Source organism: Cupressus sempervirens, chromosome 5, assembly GCF_028749045.1.
Source record: "Cupressus sempervirens isolate cs-2001-9-10 chromosome 5, ASM2874904v1, whole genome shotgun sequence".
Lineage (NCBI taxonomy): Eukaryota > Viridiplantae > Streptophyta > Pinopsida > Cupressales > Cupressaceae > Cupressus > Cupressus sempervirens.
Genome location: NC_143122.1, coordinates 172,297,729 through 172,321,671, shown reverse-complemented (window position 1 = coordinate 172,321,671; position 23,943 = coordinate 172,297,729). Strand labels below are relative to the sequence as shown.

Genomic DNA, 23,943 nt, shown 5'->3' with positions numbered 1-23,943 from the left:
ATTTCTTAAGTTATCTAAGAAAAGTTGAAAACATGAATAAACATTCTTGGCCCAAAATGGTTGTTGAGGAGAAGGTAAACCGTAGAAATAAGACATGGATTAAGCAAATTAACAAGGGAATGAGTAAATGAAATGTTAATTTACAAAAATGCCTCAATGCTGATAAAAAGAGATAAGAAGATAATTTAGAAAAAAATTCCGCTGCCAAGTGGAGAAAACAAATTGGTTAGCAAAAAGCTCATTATGTTATAGAGTACAATCCCATATGGGAACATAATGAAAATGATTGCTAGCTAGTGACAATCAAGGGCAAGGCTATAAACTATTAATGACATAGCTAAGAACTAGAGGTGATCATCTTAAATGCAATACAAGTAGGTGGATGGATTCCAAAGAAATTTGGGAAGAAAGAATGTGTATTTAGTTGAAAGTGAATGCCACTTTATCCTTGAGTATGTTGCTTAGCAAGATTTTGTGCAATATTAGAATAACTTAAGGGTTGGTTGAAACTAAATGCCATGATATCCTTGAGTGTGTTGCTTACCATTTCTTTGAGGAAGCAAGGGTTCATAACACAACTAGTTTCTTTATAAAGAATCATAATTCAAGAGCTGACATTAGAACTTAGAAACGACTCATGATACAATTCTTAGTCCCTTCGAACTTTGGTGCCATAGACCAAAAAAAATTCCTCCAAGTCAATTCAAACTTGCTCCTAAATCAGAATTTGTTCAACCTAAGGGCCCGTTTGGTGACCGGAATAGGAATACGTATTTTGGAATACGCATTCCAAAAATTTCGAATTCCTTGTTTGGATGCACCAAAACGGGATTGGAATACGAGGTAAAATAGGAATACGTATTCCAATTTCGGCCCAAAAATGGGGTTTTGCAATTCCATCCAAATAGGTGGTATTGAAATACATATTCCTATTCCATTTTTTTTAATTTTAGAAAAAATAAATTTTCGAGTCCGCGAATTCCCATCAAATATTGGCTGAACCAAACGGAGAACAGAAATACGTTCTATTCCGGAATACGTATTCCAGAATATGTATTCCTATTCCGCTCACCAAACGGGCCCTTACCTTTCCTCAATAGAGCCCAAAGCCGCATCATCGCTTGTTAGAAGTGTATGATACAAATAAAGATAAAATAATAATACTAATAAATAAAATAAAACATACAATAATTGAAATTCAAATATTGGGCGCCATTTTAGGCCCGCGGGATCAAATGTCTCACAGGTTTATCTTCAATTTATCTGTTTTCGAAGCATCCAGTATCACATAATTATCAGGCTGTTGAAGTAACAAGCTTTCAAGGACGATGACCCTACCTCAGTAGTTTAAACTACGAGCCTTTCCAGCGCCGATTAAATTCCTTAATCTCCTCCCTGGTTGAGCGGTCAACAGATCTGGAGCAATTCGACTGCTAGGAGGGCGCCATACGTGATAGAAGCCGTGTTGCCCACCTGGATCATCAAAACCCCATTGTAGGGCGAGCACATTGACTGTGGATCACCAGACATTGCCATTGCCATTCCAATCATCACAGGCGTGCAACAATTAGAGATTGGGGGTTTGATTATTAGGATATTGCTGCGCTCAGCAATAGTAAATTAATTTCCAGGCGGCAAGATTCAGAGAATATTGATCCACGCCACCAGTCACATCTAGGGCGCTAGGATTTAGATAATCTGCAGAAGAGAGCACAAACTAGGGCATTTGAAACGCCGCAATGGAGTGCTAGCACCTGGATTTCCCATTCCCTGATATGTCAGCTGCTACAGACCACGATCAGCAGCTACAGTCAATATGATCCAGTAAGTTGGCTTCAGAACATTAAAATCCCTATAGTCAGCTTGAGCGCCAGGTTTACTGCGCCACTTCTCCCTAATTCAATACTCTGAAGTTTGGTTGAGCTCGTATATCTACATCTAATAACTTATTTGCATTTGCAGTCTTTGTGTACTATTTAGTGTTTTGTGAAATTATAAGGTTAAGGAATCACTGTTTATCCTGTACTAGCTGAACTGTTTTCACCGTTGCATACCTTTTTGGGCTACTAACCTAGTAAAAACAGATATAAGAAGGGGGTTTCAAATAAATTTCTGATTAGCGACAGTTAGAAGATTACACAACGACACTCAAACTAGATGAACCCCGCCACATACTATCTAAGTAAAACCCACAACTGTCGTTGATGTAGTTGAGTGTATATAGTTGCACCTAGTTAGCGGGCGTATTCCTATGGTATGTTTTGTTCATGACACATATTCTTCAAGATGAATTCTTTATAAATAAAAATAATAATGTGATCAAGTGGAAAGCTTATGTTTATGGATTATATCCTTTATTTGCTTTACATCATGGAAGCAAGTACACCCTGTCTATTGTTACATTTTTGATGTTTGGGAGCGTTTCTCTTAAAAACTGAAAAACTTCAACAATTGTACAAGGATGCTTATAAATAAAGAATAGATGTTTAGATGTTTTGATCTTATTATCACCTTCAATTGAATTTAATGGACAATGGTTCTTCCACCTCATGGATCATTTTTGGCAGCATAATCTGTTTTATTTCTGTCATCCATGTAGAGGCACACTGTTCTTTTGGTTGAAATGGTTAGGCAATAGTGTATGCTTTTAGAAAGAGGACAGTTTTTGTATCATTATAGAGAGATAAGTTTTCCATTTTCTTGCATATTGGTTTTAAACTTTTTTCATCTGTTTTATTTCTTTTGTTTCTTGTTTTTTGTAATTGACTGGATAACTTAAATTCCTTTTTATAATGTTACAGGAAGAAGTTCAACTAAACTTTTGTCTGGTGTGAGATAATTCAATATACTATTTCATTCCTAGACTTGTTTTGACCATGAAAATAAATATGGTCTAGTTGAATTTCCTGCAGAAGAAGGTGCAATTGAGGTTTGTGAAATCTGCAGTTTCGTGCTGTTATCTTTCCTAAATCAATTATGTATGGGAGAAAAGCTGTTAAACTTTTTCAAGAACTAGCATCCTGCGAAAAAGATCAACTTTCTCGGTTCAATGTAAGTTTGCTTGACTTTTGTGAATTTTGTGCTGTAGTGCTTATGGGTTTACGATTATTTTTCAACTGCACTTTTCTTAAACAACCATTTTGAAATGGAACCCTAGTATTGTGTTTCTTCTCAATTGTGGTACTTTTTTCCATTTTGTATTTATTTTCTGACTCATTGAAGATATTTAGGTAAATTGATTAAGACCAAGACAAGTTGATCTCTGCTATATTTTGTTAAGCTATGTCTTCTCTACTACAAAAACATCCCATAATATTGTTTGGAATAGTGTTGAAATTTAAGAAAAATGCACCTCATATTTTCACAAACAGGTAACTTAAAATTAAGATTATCATTATGCTGCTCTTTGAATGGGAATCACTTGATCCCAGTAGTGAAGCAGATCCACTGAAATGGATCTATCTTCTTTGAGGTTTTTTTCATTAAATTGTAAATTTGTAATATCTTGGAAATCTAGAATGAGTCTCTTTGCTTCTTTGTACTTTTATTGCAATATCCTTTATGCTTGACTTTTGCTTATACCTGATATTTGTGTTGGGCATTCAGAGTGATTCAATTGAGCAAGTGCTGGAGGAATGTAGTGAACACCATGTTCAGCTTGAAACTCGTATGGGGTAAGTTATTTGCTTTGTGCCATACTAGTAGAAGTCGAAGTAGTAGCTCCAAAGTATTTGATTATCTTTTTATGACTTTTCAATGTCATTTAGGTATTTCAATTTCTCATTCCTGGTGAGATTATTATGGTTAAGTATCGTGCAAGTGCCTTTTGGCAAGCATTGGATGTTGTGAGATCTCGTTGAGGGTGGATATTGTCTGTTTTATACAATATTTTTATGCATGCATTCCAATTTAGCTCTTTGGTCCACTAACAGTTTCTAATGTCTCTAAATTTCACTTCTTTTCATTTCAGCTGGTAATAGCTTCTGGAAGATCTGCATAATTATTTATACTTATCATGTGAAAAGGAATCTGAAAGGAAGTAATGTCTCTTTTGCAAAATATATAAATCTAAGAGGATATGACACTTTGCATTAAAAAGTTTTATTTTGTAAGAAAGCTGCCTATCGTCTATGTAACTACAAAGTCCCACAATTGCCTATCTATGTCATTTTGCTTGGTTATTCAAGACAACATATCCTTCTAGCCTATTCAAGACAACATATCCTTCTAGCCTATGTCCTTAAGAAGGATCAGTGTTTAGGGTTGTTGGCTTTATGCTGATCATATCTGTGTACGCCCATTATGCACAGTATCTCAGTACCTAGGTCATATCATTCGAAGTACTATCTACCTTTTCTCCTTAGTTGCTATCTGTTAATTCTGTCGATTATTTGAATACATTTGTACAATCTCTATCTTTCTTTTTGAACGCTGTCTCCACAAGTTCTAAATTCTTGAAGGCTTACAAGATTTGCAGAAAATTTGTAATGCTAAACTACTAAGTAGTTTTCTAATGCTGGCAAGATAATTATTGTTAAGGAATATTTGCAAAAGTCAAGGATAGGGATTATGGTGGATAATGTGAAGTAAAATCATCCTAAACCAGTGTCGCCTTTGTATTCTTTTAACATAAGCAAGACTGAAATGTGAAATTGCACTCGAGAATAAAAATTGTAGTCAAATTTTTACCATTGTTTCCCTTTTTTCTTCTAGATTGATAAATGCAGAAGGCAGAGATTGTTTTTCTTGGTTTGAACTTTCCTGATGTGCTAAACAATGTAGGTTTTTCTTTTATTGCTGGCAAGATTCTTCAACAGGTGCTTTGGTATAATTTTCTATATTACATTTCCTTTAACATTACTTGTGATATTTGCTTGGAAGAATGTGAAACTATGTGCAGCGTGCTTCCCTTTTATGTTGTTCTATTTAGTGCATAGACTTAGTCTTGTGTGGTATATCTTGTTGAGGATACGATGCATTATCTTTGAGTGGCCACTTGAGGCTTCAGATGGAATTTCTCCTGCTTTATTATCTTCTAAGCCAAAGTTTAAAAATAAGTCATCAGAATTAATTGTGTTGATGTTGGCTTTTATTGGCGCTAGGGTAGTTGCTTTGTAGATGGCCGTGCTTACAATATAGGCAACATCTAATTGGTATACTCTTTGAGTGTAGTGGCAACATCTAAGAATATACTCTTCGAGTGTAGTGTAGAAGACATAATTTCAGAGCCTTAAAACGTTGATAAACCAATATGCATAAAAAACAGAATGAAACCACACAAAGAAAAAGTAACACATGAGGTACATGGAAACCTAGGATGGGTGAAAAATCACGATGGAAAATGCTGCTAGGATCTACTATCCTAATCTAGTTTCACAAATAAATATGTGTACAATGCTCTAGGTGCACCAATTATTAGGAACTGACCATCCCCTTTCTTGTGAGCACCAACTCCAATAGAAGCACCAACTTGTTGATGTGAGTTTCATTCCACTATAACATGCAAAATCAAATACCCTATATTTCGGAGTGAAACATCAATTATTCAATCCTCTCTTGATATAAGGTCATCTCTAATGCTAAGCTTGCAAATTAAGATCGTGAAACGACTTCAAGGTTCCATTATTTATGTTACTTGCTCAATGAAATAATGTGATATGTTGGTAAACAGTTGGGTACTTACATTGTTTCTCAAGGTTTGACAATGCATTTCTAAGGATTTGGCTTTACAATGTGCAATGAAAATATTGTTTTTGATTTGCAAACTATTGACTTTTTAACTTAAACTTAACTTAAACTTGATTTATTTCTACTCTTAAGCTTGAACATAAGAACTTGTGAAATGCTTGTACTCTACTAGATGAGCTTAATTAACTAGTCTACTCACCTAGTGCAAGCTTCTAGGGTATACTTAAAGATCTTCAAATCAACACTTCCTTAATCCCATCAAATAGGTGCAAACTAAAGATTCAATACCAATTGAAGTTGAGTACTATCTTTCATCGATCAACCACACAAGCCACACTTACAATTAACAAGAGGCTCGAATTTGTTTGAGTCATGCAAGTGAACATCCATAACTACTTTCATTTAACTAAACTACTTGAAGCAAATTCTATTCCACTTTATCTCAAAAACTTGAAAGGAAATATATTCTAAGTGAGGATGAAGGTAATCATGCAATAATTCAAACTTCATCACAACTATCACCTTGCAAAACACAACAATGATAGATATAGAAAATTCAACATTATTAGTAATAATTCTCAATCAATCCTTTACAAATGAGAGGAGCAATCCTTAAATAGACATCCCAAATACAATGGACGACCAAGATTAAATCAAAATCAATGGCCCAAATTAAATCCTACAAACCCTAATTAGGGTTGCTACCCCATCAACCAATGAGATTTAAGTATCCCAAAAGCAAACCAATAGCAAAATTATATGAAAGTAGCAACCAATAAAAAAGCACTACAATGGTGGGCCATTCAAAATCAAGTATCTAGACAACCAACCAATGAGAAAATAGTTTGCCAAATAGGCTTACATCATTAATTCATCTAAAATAATATTTCCTTTATACCTTTCTTTCTTTGCCAGTTCAATGAACTTGAACACTATGACAAACAACAATAATAAATGTTTTGCCCAAAAATTGAATTGATGTGAGTTTTGTTAATGTTTTGCCCAAAAATATGACAAACAACAATAAGGCAAAAGTAGAATAAAAATAGGCACAAAAGACAAGAAGTTATCTGGGGAAAACTCTTCAATTTGGAAGGGAAAACCAAACCACACCAGGAAAATATCTCTTTTATTGATAATAAATGTTCAAGCACAATGCTTCCCACTTGATGCAATACTTTACAAAAAAATCATACATTTATATTGAATTGAGAGTTTCTTTATATCACTTCAATTTCCAAAAACAAGCCTCTTCACATTTCCCAACACATGACTCTTCACATATTGCTTGTCTCTTAGTATAATGAGAGACCTAGAACACGTTGAATGCCACATTGTGCTCACTTAATATGGTAGAAATATCATCATAAGTATCTTCTCTAGATGTCGACATAATACAAAAGTATTGTCCCAATTTCAACATATAGAAAAAATAGTGATAAAGACCTCTATACCAGCTACAATCTTCAACAAGTTTTGTTCCATTACAACACACATAATCAAATATTTGATGTTTTGAGGAGAAACACCAAACACTCAATCCTCTCTTGATATAAGGTTATCTCTCATGCAAAGCATACAGAGTAAAATCATGAAATGACTTCAAGGTTTCTTCTATTGTGGATACCTGCTTAGTGAAATAATGTGATTTGCTAGTAATCTCTTAGGGGATGTACGCTATTCATTCAATAAATATCAATTCTTTCTCTTATAGATTTGGCTTTACAATGTGCAATGAAAATATAGTTTTGATCTTCAAACCTTTCCACTTCAACCCAAACTTAAATTGGCTAACTTCTACTCCTAACTGTGAATGCAAGGAGTCTTGGATGACTTGGACTCTACTAGATATAATCTCGCTAGCGACTTCACCCATCTAGTGCAAGCTTCTAAAGAACACTCAAATGGTTCTCACATCAGTATCTCTTCTCCAATCCAAGATGCTAATGGCCCAAATTTGTTCGAATCAAGAAAATAAACATCCACAACAACTTCCATTCAACTAAACTACTTCGACATGAAAAGAAATCTACTCCAAGTGAAAGTTTTTGGAAACCACACAACACTTCAAAGCAATATTAAATAATCCACCATGAAAAACCAACAATAAATTATTAATTACTTTGATGAGCATTATAGCAACAATTTTATCAAATCTCTTGCTTAGCTAATCTATTCTAGTCTCCTGCACTAATAGCTCTCTCCTTCTCTAATCTCTTAAGCTTATGAATTACAAATGAGAAGGTTTTGGCCTTTTATAGTAGATCCATTACAATAAAGTGCTATGATCAATCCAAAATCAATGACCAAGATTTAAACCTACAGACCCTAATTAAGGTTGCCAAACTTATAACCAATTACATGAGGCCAACAATTAATGGGCCAATAGGAAAATTACGATGATTCTGAGAGCTTATGAGAAAATAAGATTGACATTCTGTGATTAACTATGCTTGAAACTGAAATTTTCTGATTGGAGAAGAGAACGAATTGCCTCTGCATCATTCTTATCTTGTGCTTAGAATCTTGGCTTGTAGCAATTGTTTGTTAAAATTGCAAATATTTCTTGCTTGATTGCTAGAAAGTATCGCTCAACATTTGAGATTTTCTCCATCCCTTGAAATTTTCTCATGGTCTTGACTTGAATTTGCATCCTTCAATCTTCCAATCTACACTTTTGAACTTCAACTTGCATTTTGAAATTGTAGACTTGAATGAACCTCTTGAAGTCCTCATGTGGGTGGATCTTCTTTGCTTTCTCAAATCTCCCCTTGATTTCAATTTGAATTTGTGGATGATAGCTTGAACATGAATCTTTCCTTCTCACTTGAGTCCTTGGGCTTGATCCATCTCCTTGTAGTATCCGCTTGAAATTTTGAGGTCTTGATGATTACCTTGCCCTTTAGCTTCTCCTTCTTGAATTCACTTTGCAAAACAAAGGAGAAAATCATTAAGTTCACCAAAACTAATAAGAAAACACGACGGAAAATTTGAAAGTTTCTGTGAAATTACATTGCATTAACATCAAATAAGGAGGCAATGTGGATTTTCTCAAGTTTAAGATCTTCCTCTTTGCAAATTATATCAAATGAGTTCAACGATATTATATACCTAGATTTGGTTCTTCTATCCTTCAAAGAGTACATTGCGGTACCAAAAATGGGCTTATCATGACTCCAATCTAGCATAAGGCCTGAAGCCACTTAATTTGAAATTTAAAAGAAGGATTCTAGGATGCTCAAAACTTAGTAGTAGAGGACTTGATTCCATCATTCATATCGTCTTCAATCTATAATTCTCCAAACTAGAAGCCCAATTATCACCCATGCAGTAGCAAGAGACCAAAAATTCATCTAATCTAAAGTAAAGGATGTTAAGTACTAAATTGTAGAATACAAGTGGTTAAAAAAAATGTAAGATCTTGATTGAAAGAGGTTGGAGGTACCCAAAATTTCAACCATTGACGTACCACCATCTAATAGCTTCCATGTCCTATTTGTAATGACCCAAATTCCTAAACTTTATTTAACTCCTAGTTAACATTAAAAAATGAGCAAATTTACATGTTCATAAGCAAGGGGTTAGCAACTTTAGTTGTTTTTTTTTTTTTTTTTTGTTATCTAAGGGTATCCCCACGATCCAAGCCCAGTGTTTTCCCATTTATGGGGTGAGCTTAGAGCGAGACTAGTCCCCTCGGTCATGCTGCAATCCGTACTTGCCCCCCAGGCAGGCATGATGGAATAATAATCGGGTGGGTGAATCAAACCCGAGACCAAGTGGATCAACCCACAACCTTAGACCAACTCACCTAACTCTTGGGGGCTAGCAACTTAGTTGTTATAATAGACTAACTCTGTGAAATATCATAACTAACAAATGTTAAAGAGAGATCATTATCTAACTGATGCATACATGAAATAGAACGATCATTAACAAGTTGATACACTTAAATATCATTTCCTATATGGAAAGGAAATAATGCAACAACAACATAAATAATTACACGTCTAACTGAATTTGGATGCACATAGAAAGGAATAAGATACCCATTAACTGTATTAGGCTAAGAATGTAATCTTGATTTGTCTTGTGCAAGACTTGGCATTGGTTGAGAGGAAAAGCATTGACAAAGGCTTACCCAACCAACCACGGACCTAGTGTATCCACTCTCACTCTCATTTGAGAATAGCCCTACCTTGCGCGAGAAAAGGCACGGGAACACCCTCTCATCCTGCCACCTGAGCATCTTGGTGTCAACAGTGTCAACCACCTAGCTGGATAGACCTTGGAATCCCTCCTAACAGCCTGTCCATCCGACCGTTGGCTATTCTGAGCTCTATTGATCACAACAACATCAATTGCCACCAATTCTTTGGCCACAGATTTACATGGACACTGTGTGCTCGATCACCCACCACTTGACTTGACAAACAAAACATTCCTCAATGAACCACCATGAGCTGATTAGGTTATAGTTTTCTAGAATTAGCTTTACTTCTCTTCTTTATATTATTACTGATATGATTCTCAATTTTGTAGGACATTCCCACACAGACCATGGTTTCATGATTTACACCTTTCATCTTAGCCTTACTTGACTGCCTTGATAATCATTGGTGTACTCATCCAACATTCACAGTATTTACAAATTTCTATTTACTAGAACAAGTCTCCTCACTCCTTAAGGGGGTTCTTACATGTGATTATGAGATTATTTCATGGTTCATATCATGAGTAAAGTGTTAAATGATACATTGCTGGCAAATAAGCCACTCAATCTCAGAGACATACATATACTTTAATGTCTTTGTACTTACGGCTTTCCCAGCTGATCAATATGCGAGGTTTCATTGAAACATGGCCATGATATATTACAACAAGCTTTAGCACCCATAGGGCTGTTCAGATTTTTATGAGAGAATTGGTTATAGAAATCATGTCATTCTATATCGGATCTTTCATGAGAATATACATGTAAACTTAAATAATATCTGCAAAGCTTGAAAAAGCCAATTTTCAAATATACAGAACATAATATCAACAATGAACGATTATGAGCATTTGAGAATTCAACCCGATGAATATGAGACGCAACAAGTGTGATGCAAATGCTCCAACTCCGTGCTTCTATAATGGAGGTTGCTAGGAAATGCTATGCCAATAAGAGGCTCTCTGAACTCTTGATGATTCTCAGTTGTTGCTCCAAAGCGATACCGTACTGGCAAGAAAAGTATAATAGAATAAGAGTGTGGAAATATAGAAGTGCTCTTTAAGAAGCGACTTTGAACGGTTGTGATCGGATATCTTATAGAATGAAGCTCGGTTACACAGGAATATGAGCCTGATGGAGAAAATGCAAGGTGGCAATTAGGAGTTACAATCTTGAATTAAAATGCAGAGTCAAAATAATGAGTAAAAAGAATGGTCAATGGGTTCTAAGCATTAATATAATTTGTCATAAGATAGAAATAATAAAATGTTCTCCATGATCTACTATAAAACCACTTATATTATTTAGATATATTTGTATGTGTGATCCACACATATATGTACATACATGTTATATTTCAAATACACGTATTACTTAGTATACATTATAATTTAAATATACATATACATACATACATACATACATACATGTACACACACACACATATACATATACATACATACATACATACCCACAAACATATGTATATTCGTTGTACTTTGAATATACATGTACATGAACGTAACATGTACAAATGTACGTAAATACCATGACTACCATTATAGTAAATCATGCCTGATGTTACATGAACTACAAATCATCCAAATTTTCAAATCAAGGTAGTAATTTTAGTTTAACTCCTGACCGTTCAAAGTGAATATATATTATGCATCTATTTTTGATTAGACGACCTAGTTAGCTCATGGACACTTGACCTACATCTAGTTTGTCTTAGTCTATGTTCCGTAACCATGGTGTTTTAGATTCATACATGCTAGCCTTGGTGGTAGGTTGATGCTCTGGTATCCTATCCCCTCTTTGCCAATGCTTCCTCCTTCGAAAGAGTTAGCATGGTGAAAGCATACGTTCATATCGTTCAATTGAAATTAGTAATTATAACTAATATCCAAATTAACTATGATATCAAGAAATTTAACCAACATCTTCCGCTTCACATGAAACATAACGATTAACAAATGTTTCCATTCATATGAACTTCAAAAATGAGCAACCGATTTAACTAGCCATTTGAAATATCAGCGGTTAAATGCAATTTCCAAATTCAAAAAAATAGAGGATGTAACAATATTGGTCATTGATAATCGTTTGAGTTCGACTTATGCCAAAATCTTTCCTAACTTCTCCCTCCACTTCTTCATCTTGGAAGAGTCTAGTAAGTGTGAGCTTATACCCGTTAGTAACTTCTTCATCTTTGTATGGTGCTCATCTCCATGGCATAGAAAGTACGTTCTTGCTACAGTGCCTTAGAGATAGGGAAAATGCAAGTAGGTGCAATGGTGTGGTCATTTTTTCCCAATGATGACGAATGATTGATTTTGCCTTATTGCATAAAGTTTCACATTTTACAAATTTATCCTCATGTTTTTGTATTGCCAACTTTACTTTCTCCATCATTGTGTCCATGCTGTCATAGTCATCCACCAAACAAGGTGCATTTGTATTGGCAAATTTTTGCATAGTCATGATAGGCTCAATGAATTCCAATACATATTCCACACAAGCCCACTAATTGTCATCCAAGAGCAATAATTGACCTTTTGGTCCTCCTTTGATTGTGGACTCTTCCATACACCTCATTGGTTACAAATAACCATTTGACCCAATACCTCTCTCATGGTCAAAATTTGTCTCATAACAATTGTATGAGATATAAATGGGGTCTCAACAAACTATGTTAATAACAATATTAAAATGTAAATAATGTTGAAGATGGTAAATGCGATAGATATCTTTATCTCTGGAAATATGAATGTTATTACTGTTATTGCTACGTTCATCTGAAAAGGACACTTATGTTTAAATTGTAATATTAAATATAATGGCACGTGCCATTCGACATGCATTGAGGCATGGAAACTTGAGTCTCATTTTGGGAATTTGGAGTGACCTTTGGTTGAAATGTGAAGAGTCTCTCCTTAAGTTATTTATATCGCATTAAGTGATATGTATTGTACACTTGAACTTTTCATTATCAATAAAGATATATTTTTTGTGTGGCTGGGTTTTTCCCTTCATTCTCGAAGGGCTTTCCTAGGATATTTTTGATGTTTATTGGTTCAGTTTAGGCTCCTTATTGTTGTTTATCACCATTGATTTCTGGGTTCTAGATTTAACATTTATCATCTTTTTTGGGCTCTATCTTTAACAAATAACACATTGAAAAAATAAATACTAAGCAAATTTATATACAAATTGATAAATAAACATGACAGATCAAATTAAATACATAAATTAAATATAGTACTTACCTTAAACAACTCCAATCTCAAGAAAGACCTGATTAGCGATTGTGACATTTGGTGGTTTGTCACAAACATCTGGATCTTCTCACCCTCTTTGTATATTTGCTTCACCCACTTTTTTTGAGTGAGAATTTGTTGCATCACTAAGTTGAGGGAGTGTATGATGCACAATGCCCAAAAAATGTGCTCATGTCTTGCCTCAGCCAAAGCACTTGCACCTCTATAATTTTTGCATTGTCTGTTCTCAGTACTCACTGTCTCTAAGGATTCAATGCAAAATTTGGAAATGTACTATGCATGTTTCAATTCCCCTTACCAATCAATTTCCCTAAAAAATATTGCCTCTTTGGGGGACACTGCAATAACAGTAATCAATGGACTGTTTCAGTCATCTTTCCATCAACAGGAAACCCCCGAATCAATCCAAAAATCTCTAATTTGTTGAAGGGAGGTCACTTTAGCATTCCTCTCTCTTTGCAACAAGGTGGCATACACCTTTTGAAACCTAGGACTTGTGAAACTGGCAGGTGCACTGTTGATTACTGACACCATTTTTTGCCAATATGGTGAACTTGCCAAGTTGAAAGGAAGACCATTGACATAGAGACAACATGAAATTTTTTGTTCAACAATGTCTCTTACCTCTGTCGTAGATGCCTTGTCCAATGGACCTCTTTTGCAGGTTGTAATTTTTACTTCATCTTCTGGTATAGGTAAGAAGGGATGTTTGGAGGCTGCAACTGTATCAGTGGGTAAATTCATTATTTTTTTCTTTCTGGCTCCACCAGTATAAGAAGTTGGTTTTGATCTTAGAGCCAATTTATTAGCCTCTTCTTGGTGTTTAAATTTTTTTGTTATTTGTGTGGGAGACAACCCCTTCTTCTTTGAGCCTTGACACATTCCCATCTCTTTGCCAGTAGGGCCCATAAAGTGAAGTTCCACTCAAGAAAATGATAATTTTTGTGTAAATTACAATAATTACAACTCCAATTATATCTCCCATCTCTTGGAACCTGTAAAATTCTTGTGGTATGTTTTCATAAAGGATATCCTAATTCAGTTTTGAATTTATTGTTTCCTTCCATACCCACGGAACTTTCTTTATTGGCCAGTCTTCCAATTTGATTTCTTGCAATTATAAGAAAATCTAAATTAGTAAAAATTAAGAAATATAAGCACACAAGTGCAAAATAAAGATACAAAAAGATTAGTATAGAGAGCTAAACTTTGTTTATTTGTTTTATTTTTAATTTTTTGGAAAAAATATAGGAAAATTTCATCAAAATCTAAAAGAACCCTTTAAAATGCTTAAGATTAGGGTTAAATGCTTACATTACACACTTAGATCTCCTTTGTGGAAGCTTTCTGGCATCTCACAAACAACCCTTTCGAAAATAATCACCTGCCCTTCAAAATGCCAAAATGGAGACTAATGGAGAAGAGAGCAAAATAGCAAAAAAAATGATCTGTTTTAAGAATGAATGGCTTTTTATCGGGCTGTTTTAGGGTTTTTTGGGGAAAAAATATAAAAAAATTATTTTTTCTGAGTGTAGTCACCCAAATGCTGTCCAGATGGGCCAAGATACTTCTCGGGTGCATATTCGCACCCTGTGGATGTGCACATATGCGCTTGAGAGCGTGTGAGTGCACATCCCGGCACATCCACAGAGTGTGGATGTGCACCTGGGGAGCATCTGGGCACAACTCTATATCTGGCTCCAAAGGCATCTGCATCTTCATCTGGATGTACAGGCAAGGGGTGTGAACCCGGTATCCTAGTTTATAATTTGTATGATTCTGATATGCAATTGTTATTGATTCAAAGAGAATTTTCTTTCTTTTGCTGGTTGTCTTTGAAATCAGTATCGCTGAGGTACATCCTCAAGTACTTTGTTCTCCACAACAAATAATTCACAGTTGAAAGTTACATGATGAAATCAATATCCAATAAGCTTTGAATTTTATGTCTTTCGTGATTAAGCTCCTGCATGATGAGTTATTGTTGAATTATTCTTTAGATTGACATGAGTGCTGACAGTTTTTCTGCTTTTAGTTTTTACATGATTACTCTTAAATTGCCAACTGGTGAGAAACTATGCAACACAGTTGTTTTATAATTGCATGCTGCCATTTTTTCTCAGTTGCTAGCGGCTAAAATGAAATCTCTACATATTTTCTGAATATTTAAGGGCACTTGCATTTCTATGGTCAAATCAAAAGAATAGATGATTTCTCATGGAAAGTATGTCTCACAAGCAACAAGTTTCATAAAATCCTGCATTCATCAAGGGAGAAAGTCCAGTATTGCTGTTTGTAAGTTCATTTGATGAGATTGAATAGAGATGCATGTGGAATTCAATACTTTCTTTTTAAATTCTGTTTGTTTAGGGTCAACAAGGTTGAAGGGACCCATGAAAGGCCTGCATGGTCTGATATATACAGATAATTGTATAAATGGTATGAAAGCTCAATAGATCAAGGAGATGCTCAAAGTTCTACCAAGGCCTTAATCATAGGTTGAAAATACTAAAGCATTGCCTAATGGAGCATATGAGATCTAAACTATACCACTGCAATATTTTAATTGTACTTTCTGAGACATTGTTGGTTGACTTTTAAGAAATCTATTAAATCACATTATTTCTTGACTTAGTTACCGATTCTCTGCTGAAATGGCTGGATGGTGGTTCTGATGCGTTCGGATGCTTGGGTGCGTTAGGATGCTGCACGGATTCTTCGTGAAAGCACATCCTGGGACTGTGGGTTCTTGGTGGATGCACTGTAGCGCATCCAGCAAGAATCCCCAGGTCCAGGATGTGCTTCCTAGGAGAATCCGGGAAGCATCTGGGCCCATCTAGAAAGCACCTGCAGCCAAAATGCCTTTTAGATGTCAATTTTAGCATGTATTTAATTGACGATGATGAGAATGTGGATATTTTTGAGAATCCTTATGATTCTGAATGACTGAATTTGATTAGTGAATTTGAAGTTGAACTATCAGTGGTGAAGCATCATGCTATGGAATGGTTTATTTTTGTATATTTCTTGCATTTCTTTGCATACATAAATTTTAGTACATATATGGACGCACCCAAATGCATCCAAAATCCAAAAAAAAAAAACAATTATGCGCGTCAGCACCCCATACCTGCATCAGAATCAGCATCAGCATCAGCAACTTAGTTTCTTGATGTTATTTTTATTTGATAAATTGCTTCCAATGTTCTGAACTTTGAACCTTATTTTGTGTTTTGTTGTGAGCTTTTTATGCCTCAAGTAATTTCACGTCTCCATGATTTTGCTGAGAAGTTTGTATAAAGTTAGTTTTTGATATTTGGAAGTTTATTTCATTATATTGTGTTTTGACAGGAAAATTCAAGAGGAAGGACTAGATGTGGAAACAACTCGAAATGAAGATCATTTTGGTGCTGTTATTCACCACATTGCCTTGATTCGGAACAAGCGTTGCCTCATGTCTTACATGTATATTAGCTCTTATCCGAACATGATATTGTTGGAATCAAGATTTTTCAGTGTTTTTGATTAATTTTAACAGAATTGGGTCTTCAATTCAGGGAGTCATCTTTCTTCCGTAACAAACTGGGTGCATATGTCTTAAAAGTCCTATTATTGAATCTGACACATCAAATGGTTCTAAATAAAATAGAATAGAGGTTTCTGGAGTTCCTTCTGTAACTTACTTCTGAATGAACTGCATAGCAGTTTTTGGACAGTAAGTGGTTAAAGTACACGACAGGTTTCTGTACGGGTCATATTGTTGGTTATTTCTGGATGTCTACAATGCAGGTTATACAGGAATAACTTACAAAAACTAAATTATCTCATGAGCGCTTTCATTTGTCAGTGTTTTTTGAGATTCACTTATCTTGAATTTCTCATTTATTCATCAAAGATCTCAGAAGTTCGATATATCCATAATTAGTGCAACTATGTTTTACTTGTATCTTAGGTACAACCGGGCACAAATTATTCAAAGCTTGAGATGGAAGCTTGGAGCTGTAGTTCCACAGGAAATTCAGGAGAAACTCAGCTATTCTGAGAAGGAATATTTTAAAAACTACTCAGAAATATTGGGATCACATATGTCAGATTTAGACCTTGACCTTACTGTGGTAGGTCACATATAAGATGTTCTGGTTTTGTATTCTCAAATGTTAACAAAGCACCTGGATTAGCATGAAGGGATGGAGGATCTGTAGATATTTGAATATATACATGTGCTAGCTCTTCGTCAGGATTTCATCTTTATTATTAACAAAGAAATAACAAAGTGCATGTGCTTCAATTCTAAATTTTTATCATTATCGGGGATCCATTAAACTTGTTCTGTTTCCTGCAATTCAGGTAAGAGATATTGCCTTTTCTATTTCATAATAAATTCAAACACTGTGGCAGGATATGATCCCTCCAAAAGATCCTTATATCCGAGTTCGGGTTGTTGATAATATTGGTGAAGTTCTGCTTGATGATCAATCAACATCACTTGTACGAAATTCAGTGCATTTGATGAAGCGGACTGAAGCAGAGGCCTTTGTTTCTCAGGTACTGACTGCACTGTGACTTTATTGGTTGATTTTAACTTCTAATACAACCCAAAACATTTCATTTTTATTGGAGAATACTGAATACATAATATTATTAACCAGATTGTAATTCAAATGAACCTCAGGGCTTGATGGAAGAATTTATTGAATGATGGAATCTTAGAAGGATATTCAAAAAATAGCTTCATGTGGGGTTCAGTTGTCTGATTCTTTCCAGCTTCAAAATGCTTTGAGGAATTGTAAATTTGGGGAACCAAACAAAGCCTGTCAAAGAAAATTATTAATGCCCTCTCCGGATCAAATATGTCAAGTCATTTTTAAAACCCAAGGTACATCCACCATTTCACCATTTCCAAATGTTCAGTCATGAGGAGTATCTTATGTGACATTTAAAATTTAAGATATTACAAAGTATCCTCAAATTCTGAATAGAAGACAGCAATGCTAACATGGAATAGTGTATTTTATTCTATCCCATGACAAGCTTATTGCAAGCTCAATTCATGATTGTTGAAATGGCCTTGACTTTATATCTTTGATACATGTAAAACAAGGATTCATTTAATGTTGGAATCCACTTGTACATCATAGGAGTCCTGTCAATTTCAATGCTTGTAGTTGTTGGTTTCCCTTGCTTATTTAATCTCTGAAGTTTAAGATCCGTTTGTGTCTGCAATTACTTGGATGGTTCCCAAGTTTGTTACCTTCAATGTTACTATTAGTGACACAATTATCAAGTGCAGTTACTTCTGGGATTGACTGCATTGAGAGCTTGGAGTGCAATTCTAAGGCTTGCATCTGGTACTATCTAGACTGTTCATTCTTATTCTTTATCAGTAACGGTAATAATATGAGTTGTCTTTCTTACTGGAGATCATATTAATATATGAAAATCCATGTACTATTGATGTTCTTAACCTTTTTCTGTAAGATTTGAGTTGTTACTGCTGATAGGAAGAGCATAGTTACCATTGAAGCTGGGCAGTAATATTATTAACTCAAATAACCGTCTCTGGTTATATACATTTTGGTTCACTGTTTTCTGTTACCTACATAAGAGTCAAGTTTACAAGGCTTGTTGGCCATGACATGCTGTGAATGCTTTGTTTGGATATACTGAACATTTTGAGCTGTCTATTTTCACATTTCAGTATGCTTAGATTTCTTGTAATTTCTGTTGATTAGGCTTTCTTTTCTAGTAATTAAGCATTTTCATGAATCAATTGGATATCTCTAATCTTTTTTCAACTATTTGAACCAAAAAAAATGATTGATGCGAGGCTTATTTGTGTGAGTACTCTGTAAGCTGCCATTTGGATGCCCAGCATATAAGTGGAGAAAAATGACAGCAACCCTATGTTCTCGCATTAACAAAGTAAAGGTGCATAAACCCTTCAATCAGGTTTTCCATCAATGAAGAAAAGGCAAAAGCATCTTTTGGTTGCATTTGTAAAATTGTCTCAAAATGGTTTGAGAACTCTTTTTAATGCAAAATATGTAGTCCTTTTGTTCATCAATATGCATTTTTATATCATAAGTATAGATTAGAGAGACCTTGTACATCATTATGAGTTCATACCAACTGCATATACCTGATCAGCTATGGATCACAATACCTATTACAAAGAAACCCTTTTGGAGAGTACACCAGCGATACATTGGATAGGAAATTTTATACAAAAATCAAAAGCTAACACCAAGCCGAATTATACATTAAAACCAGGCTGTCCAGGGCATAGGGCCATCTGCCCACTTAAGTCTTTTACCATCTTGTGATGACATTGTAGGGGTTGGTAATAAGAGCTTCCCATGGGAGTGGGCCGGGTGGCACTGGAGGAGTACATGTGGCTGGGTCTGCTAGGATCTCAGCTGCTGCAACAGGAGTATGCTGATTAACTGGTACAGGCATACATTAGTAGTTTGTTGTCACTGGTGTACTTTTGGGATGATTCTCCATTGCTTTTCCCTTTCCCTGATCTGATTGAGAGCTGGCCAAGAGTACCATCAAAATCTACCTGTTCACTTGACTTTGTGATAAAGTCATAGGAGACCTGCTCTCTGCTTGAAACATCAGACTCATTAAGGACCTTTAGTAGCTTATGCTATTTGATTTTTAGGATCATGGTAACCTGCAAAGAAACGTTACTAGCAATGAGCTTTTGTAGATAGTAATAATTCTAGCCCTACCACTGAATATATCATCATTCCTAAGTCTCCAAATTTGCCATAGTATATGAAGAGAGGATCGAGCAGAAATGATTACAACTTTTATCAACTACCAAGCATTTTGCAGAGATAACTTGTAACATGGAGAGATTATCATTAAGAGAAAATTCAAATAAGCCCCAAACTTGACAAAGATGCAATAAAAAACAAACATTAGTTCTAGATTCAAAACAGTGACATTAGAGCAAATATTAGGTTCACCATTTGGGTTTTTAATTGGCAACCTGTGTAGAAGAATGTTGCATATGAAGCAGATACTCTTAGGCTCAATAGGGACATACCAAAGGTTCATCAAATGCTTGCTCCGGCAAGGGTAGTCCAAATCAAGGTTCTACTCAGTGTTTTTATGGTCAAAGATGTCAATGGTTCAAGATAAGAATTTGTAAACAGATTTAGCTTTAGTAGAGTGAAGGGGGGTACCATTTGGCCACTTCAAAAGTGGTAAGATTTCAGAGGCTCAACTATAGGGGTTGGGAAGCTTGATGGATAGGGAGGCTTCTTTTAGGATAGAGTACCTCTTCCAATGGGAAAGGGGGAGATCATGTCTACTCAAAAGTTGTCAGCTGATCAGTTCACCCCCATGGATGATATCACTGAAATTCTAAATGCCCTAACCATGCCACTTTGTAGCAAAAATCCTAGAGCATTGCAAGCGGTTTGTCTCCATTGGTTAGGTTTGCCCACAAATTCTATTGTCTTGATCAAAGATACCATTGCTTGAACTTAAATGCCCAACTTTTTGCCAACTCCTCCAAATGGACTGGAAAACATTAGAACCAACAACCTTTAATTTCGCCCTTTTAAACAGGTTGTTAATATGTAATCCTTTCTAAGTTATTGCATTAGCAAGTATAGCTCTACTGATGTCATTCTTGATCAACATTTTCAAAGGTTGATCACCTTAAGTGGCTTTAGATACCAATTTGACTGTAAGGGTAACACCTTTCCATATTAGGTCCTTTAGCCCCAAACCACTACCATCTATTTGCATGTCTTTTCTTGCTTCCCATACCATTAGATCACATGGACTCCATTGTAATGCCCCACTTGAAGATCCTTGGAACAAGGATAAAGATAAGCCAACGTATTTTTTCTAAAGATAAATAATCAATCACACAAGCTCGCAACGGAAGACAACACGAATTAACATATCAAAGATCTCCAAATGTCACTACTAATCAGTAATTGCAACTAATCTATGTGAATTAAACATACAAGGTCATTCCATCAAACTAGCATTTGATAACAATGTTCACTTTTAACTCAAATCCAAAAGTTCCCAAGTGTTTAATCCCTACAAGTCAATTAACCTTTAACAAAATCAAAAGGATGGCCAAATACTGACCTTTGAACCCTACACATCCCAAATGTAAATCGCCGAGCTATAGGGAGCAAGAACTCCCAAAAGGGTATCTAAAACACCTTCGAAATCCATCAGACAAGTTGGGAAGTACTTCTTGTTTGGTCGAGTAAGTCTTCCAAGAAAACCCAGGCGACACTTTTCTAGTCTAGAGGATATTCTAATATAATGCCAAGCTGTATTTCTCCTCTAGATGATATTCCACTATATCATGGGACGACATGTCTTAGTACAATAAGATGATACTTCTTAGTATTGTGGGATGACACTTATTAGTATCCTCAGCTTTTGCTGTCCTAAAGTCATCTAGCCTAAAAATGAGAATGAAAAGGCTAACTTAGAAGATGAAAAAGGCTAGAACCTCCACATCGGGGAGTACCAAAACCACCAAATCGAGAAACACTCAAGAGCAAGAAAGGATATCTAAAAACCCTAACATGCTAGCATACATAACACTATAACATATATCCATCTAATCAACATAAGCAACATACAAAATGTACATAAGCAACATCATAGTGTATTGAAGTAAAGGATCACAAGATATTATCTCTAAATATGATAACAAACATCAACTCAAAACATAAATCACAAGGGTACATACTCTGGAATCCCTGAAGAAACCAAGTAAAGTATCAATTCCAATCCAAATTGGAAGAAGGTTGACCTTGTGCATCGGTCCCTAGCAGTGGTATAGGTAGCTACCCCTTCCAACCATGTGGTACTCGTAGGCCCACTCTTGTCGTGTTGATGGAGATAGTGGCCTAATTGCAAGCATAAGTACAATCATCCAAGGCGTTGCACTCATGCCAAGTAGAACAAGGGATTGAAAGCAAGATCACGAGATAATGCAATACATCAAGTCTTGGACAGACACTCTACGAGGTAACTATGCAAGGGCTCTAGTGGAGTATAAGTTGCTCGACATCAAGAAGCCCAAGCTGTGTATGGGTATGGCTCAACTCCTCGAGGGAAGCCACATATCGTATGAGTGTTGTCTTACCATATCATTAAGTTTTATTAACTAGTTATTAATTTCATTATCACTTGTTTAAAACCTTCTCAGGTTAGCTTGTCATCCACTTCTGGGTTGGGGTACATGAGAGAATCTACTCCACATATCTACCTTACATACCCATGCTCATCACACGATGAGTGCTCGTAGGTAATGCAATTTTTTAACCCAACCCCAAATGAACAATCTTTCAACCGACCTAAGTCTGGGTGTTTGAGTCTTGCAAGATCCCAACATATGCATGCACATGCGCACGTGCTCGTGTCAACACAACCAACTTCATGAAATCAAGAACTAGCAAGGGTTGGATGAGAAAATAAAAAATGTTGAAGTATAAAATTGACTCAATTGTGCCTATTGCTAGGAGTACAGATTTGGCATGAATCCTAATGATGACAAGGTAAAACCATGGGTGGATTGGAAAGGTAACATACGTTCCAAATCCATAACCAAGATACGAGTCAAGAAAAACTTGAAAAGACTGGGTGAAACACAAAACGAGGCATTGTAAAAATTGCTCAAAAATCAATATTGTCGAAAATCAACAAAATTAAAATCCATTTCCCAAATGGGGGTCAAACACCCAAAAATCAAATAAAAATTGAGTTTCAAATTCATATACAAAATTGAGTAGCAAATCTCTACGGAACTTCAAATTTAAATACAGAAAAACCCCCATATCTTTGTACTCGACCAATTAGGTAGAACTAGCATACCAAAATGAAGGGGAAAACTAGTTTTCAACCTCCAACCAATTTACTATTGAAAACAAGAACAAAAATGAAGCCAAAACAATAAAATAAGAGAACCCTAACTTGTAGCCGAAGGGGTTAAAACAAGGACAAACTATGATGAAACACTTGGCAAAGGAGGAGTTTTTTGCTTTGAATCCAATGCGCCTATTCTTGCGATGATACCACTAATGTAGCTCTCACAATGAACAAATTCCCAATTGCTCATTAGAGGGTTTTGGAGGATTTACTTCCAAATCTTTAAAATGTGAGAAGTGAGTGAAACTCACTTTTTGGCTAATATGTGCACTTTTACAAAGTGGCTTATAAAAGACAAATAAAAATAAAACAATCTAACTAAATCCCCCATTTTCCAATGAATATTCCAATTAAATGGAATACAACTATGACAAATTATCCAATATTTAAAATAAATTAAATCAAATGACAAATTTTCCTTAAACAAATAAATTGCATTAATTGAAAATTTCCACGACACTGCGGATTCCTATATGTACAAACACGCTCACGGGTTTAGACACAAATGCATAATGAATCCGGATTTAACCAATTAACCAATAACCAGAGTGTTTATTATTTTAATTAAAACATATACGTCGCCTAGGCATGGACAACATTGGCTTAGTATGAATGACCAATTCACTAACTCCATGTGCCACTGTTGGGGATTTAAGTCTTGCATAGTAAACAACTTGATCAAGTGTAGATGCGCAATAAATAATATAGCTGAAGCAACAATAGGTGAAATCACATAAATAATCATATAATTAACTTTATTAAAATACTTCATTTAAATCATTCATAAGTGTCATAATAAATGTTTATTGCAAGAACAAAGCAAATATCTGTAGCACAAGCACATAA

At 35.3% G+C, this 23,943-nt stretch overlaps 1 protein-coding gene across 5 annotated transcripts; it reads left to right on the top strand.

Moving 5' to 3' along the window:
* The first annotated feature begins 1,266 nt into the window (after positions 1-1,266).
* Positions 1,267-18,314, top strand: PSF1 (partner of SLD five 1). Of its 5 annotated transcripts, none has more exons than XM_089829007.1 (7): positions 1,267-1,824; positions 2,802-3,051; positions 3,607-3,674; positions 16,531-16,644; positions 17,132-17,294; positions 17,578-17,724; positions 17,852-18,314. In XM_089829007.1, exons 2-7 carry the CDS (start codon positions 2,977-2,979, stop codon positions 17,876-17,878), a joined length of 594 nt encoding a protein of 197 aa, XP_089685133.1. In that variant the 5' UTR covers positions 1,267-1,824; positions 2,802-2,976; the 3' UTR covers positions 17,879-18,314. The 5 variants fall into 5 exon arrangements, with proteins under 5 accessions (XP_089685133.1, XP_089685134.1, XP_089685135.1 ...); XM_089829008.1 differs by having other exon boundaries at positions 1,287-1,824; positions 2,913-3,051; XM_089829009.1 differs by having other exon boundaries at positions 1,322-1,824; positions 2,898-3,051.
* Positions 18,315-23,943: the final 5,629 nt, after the last annotated feature.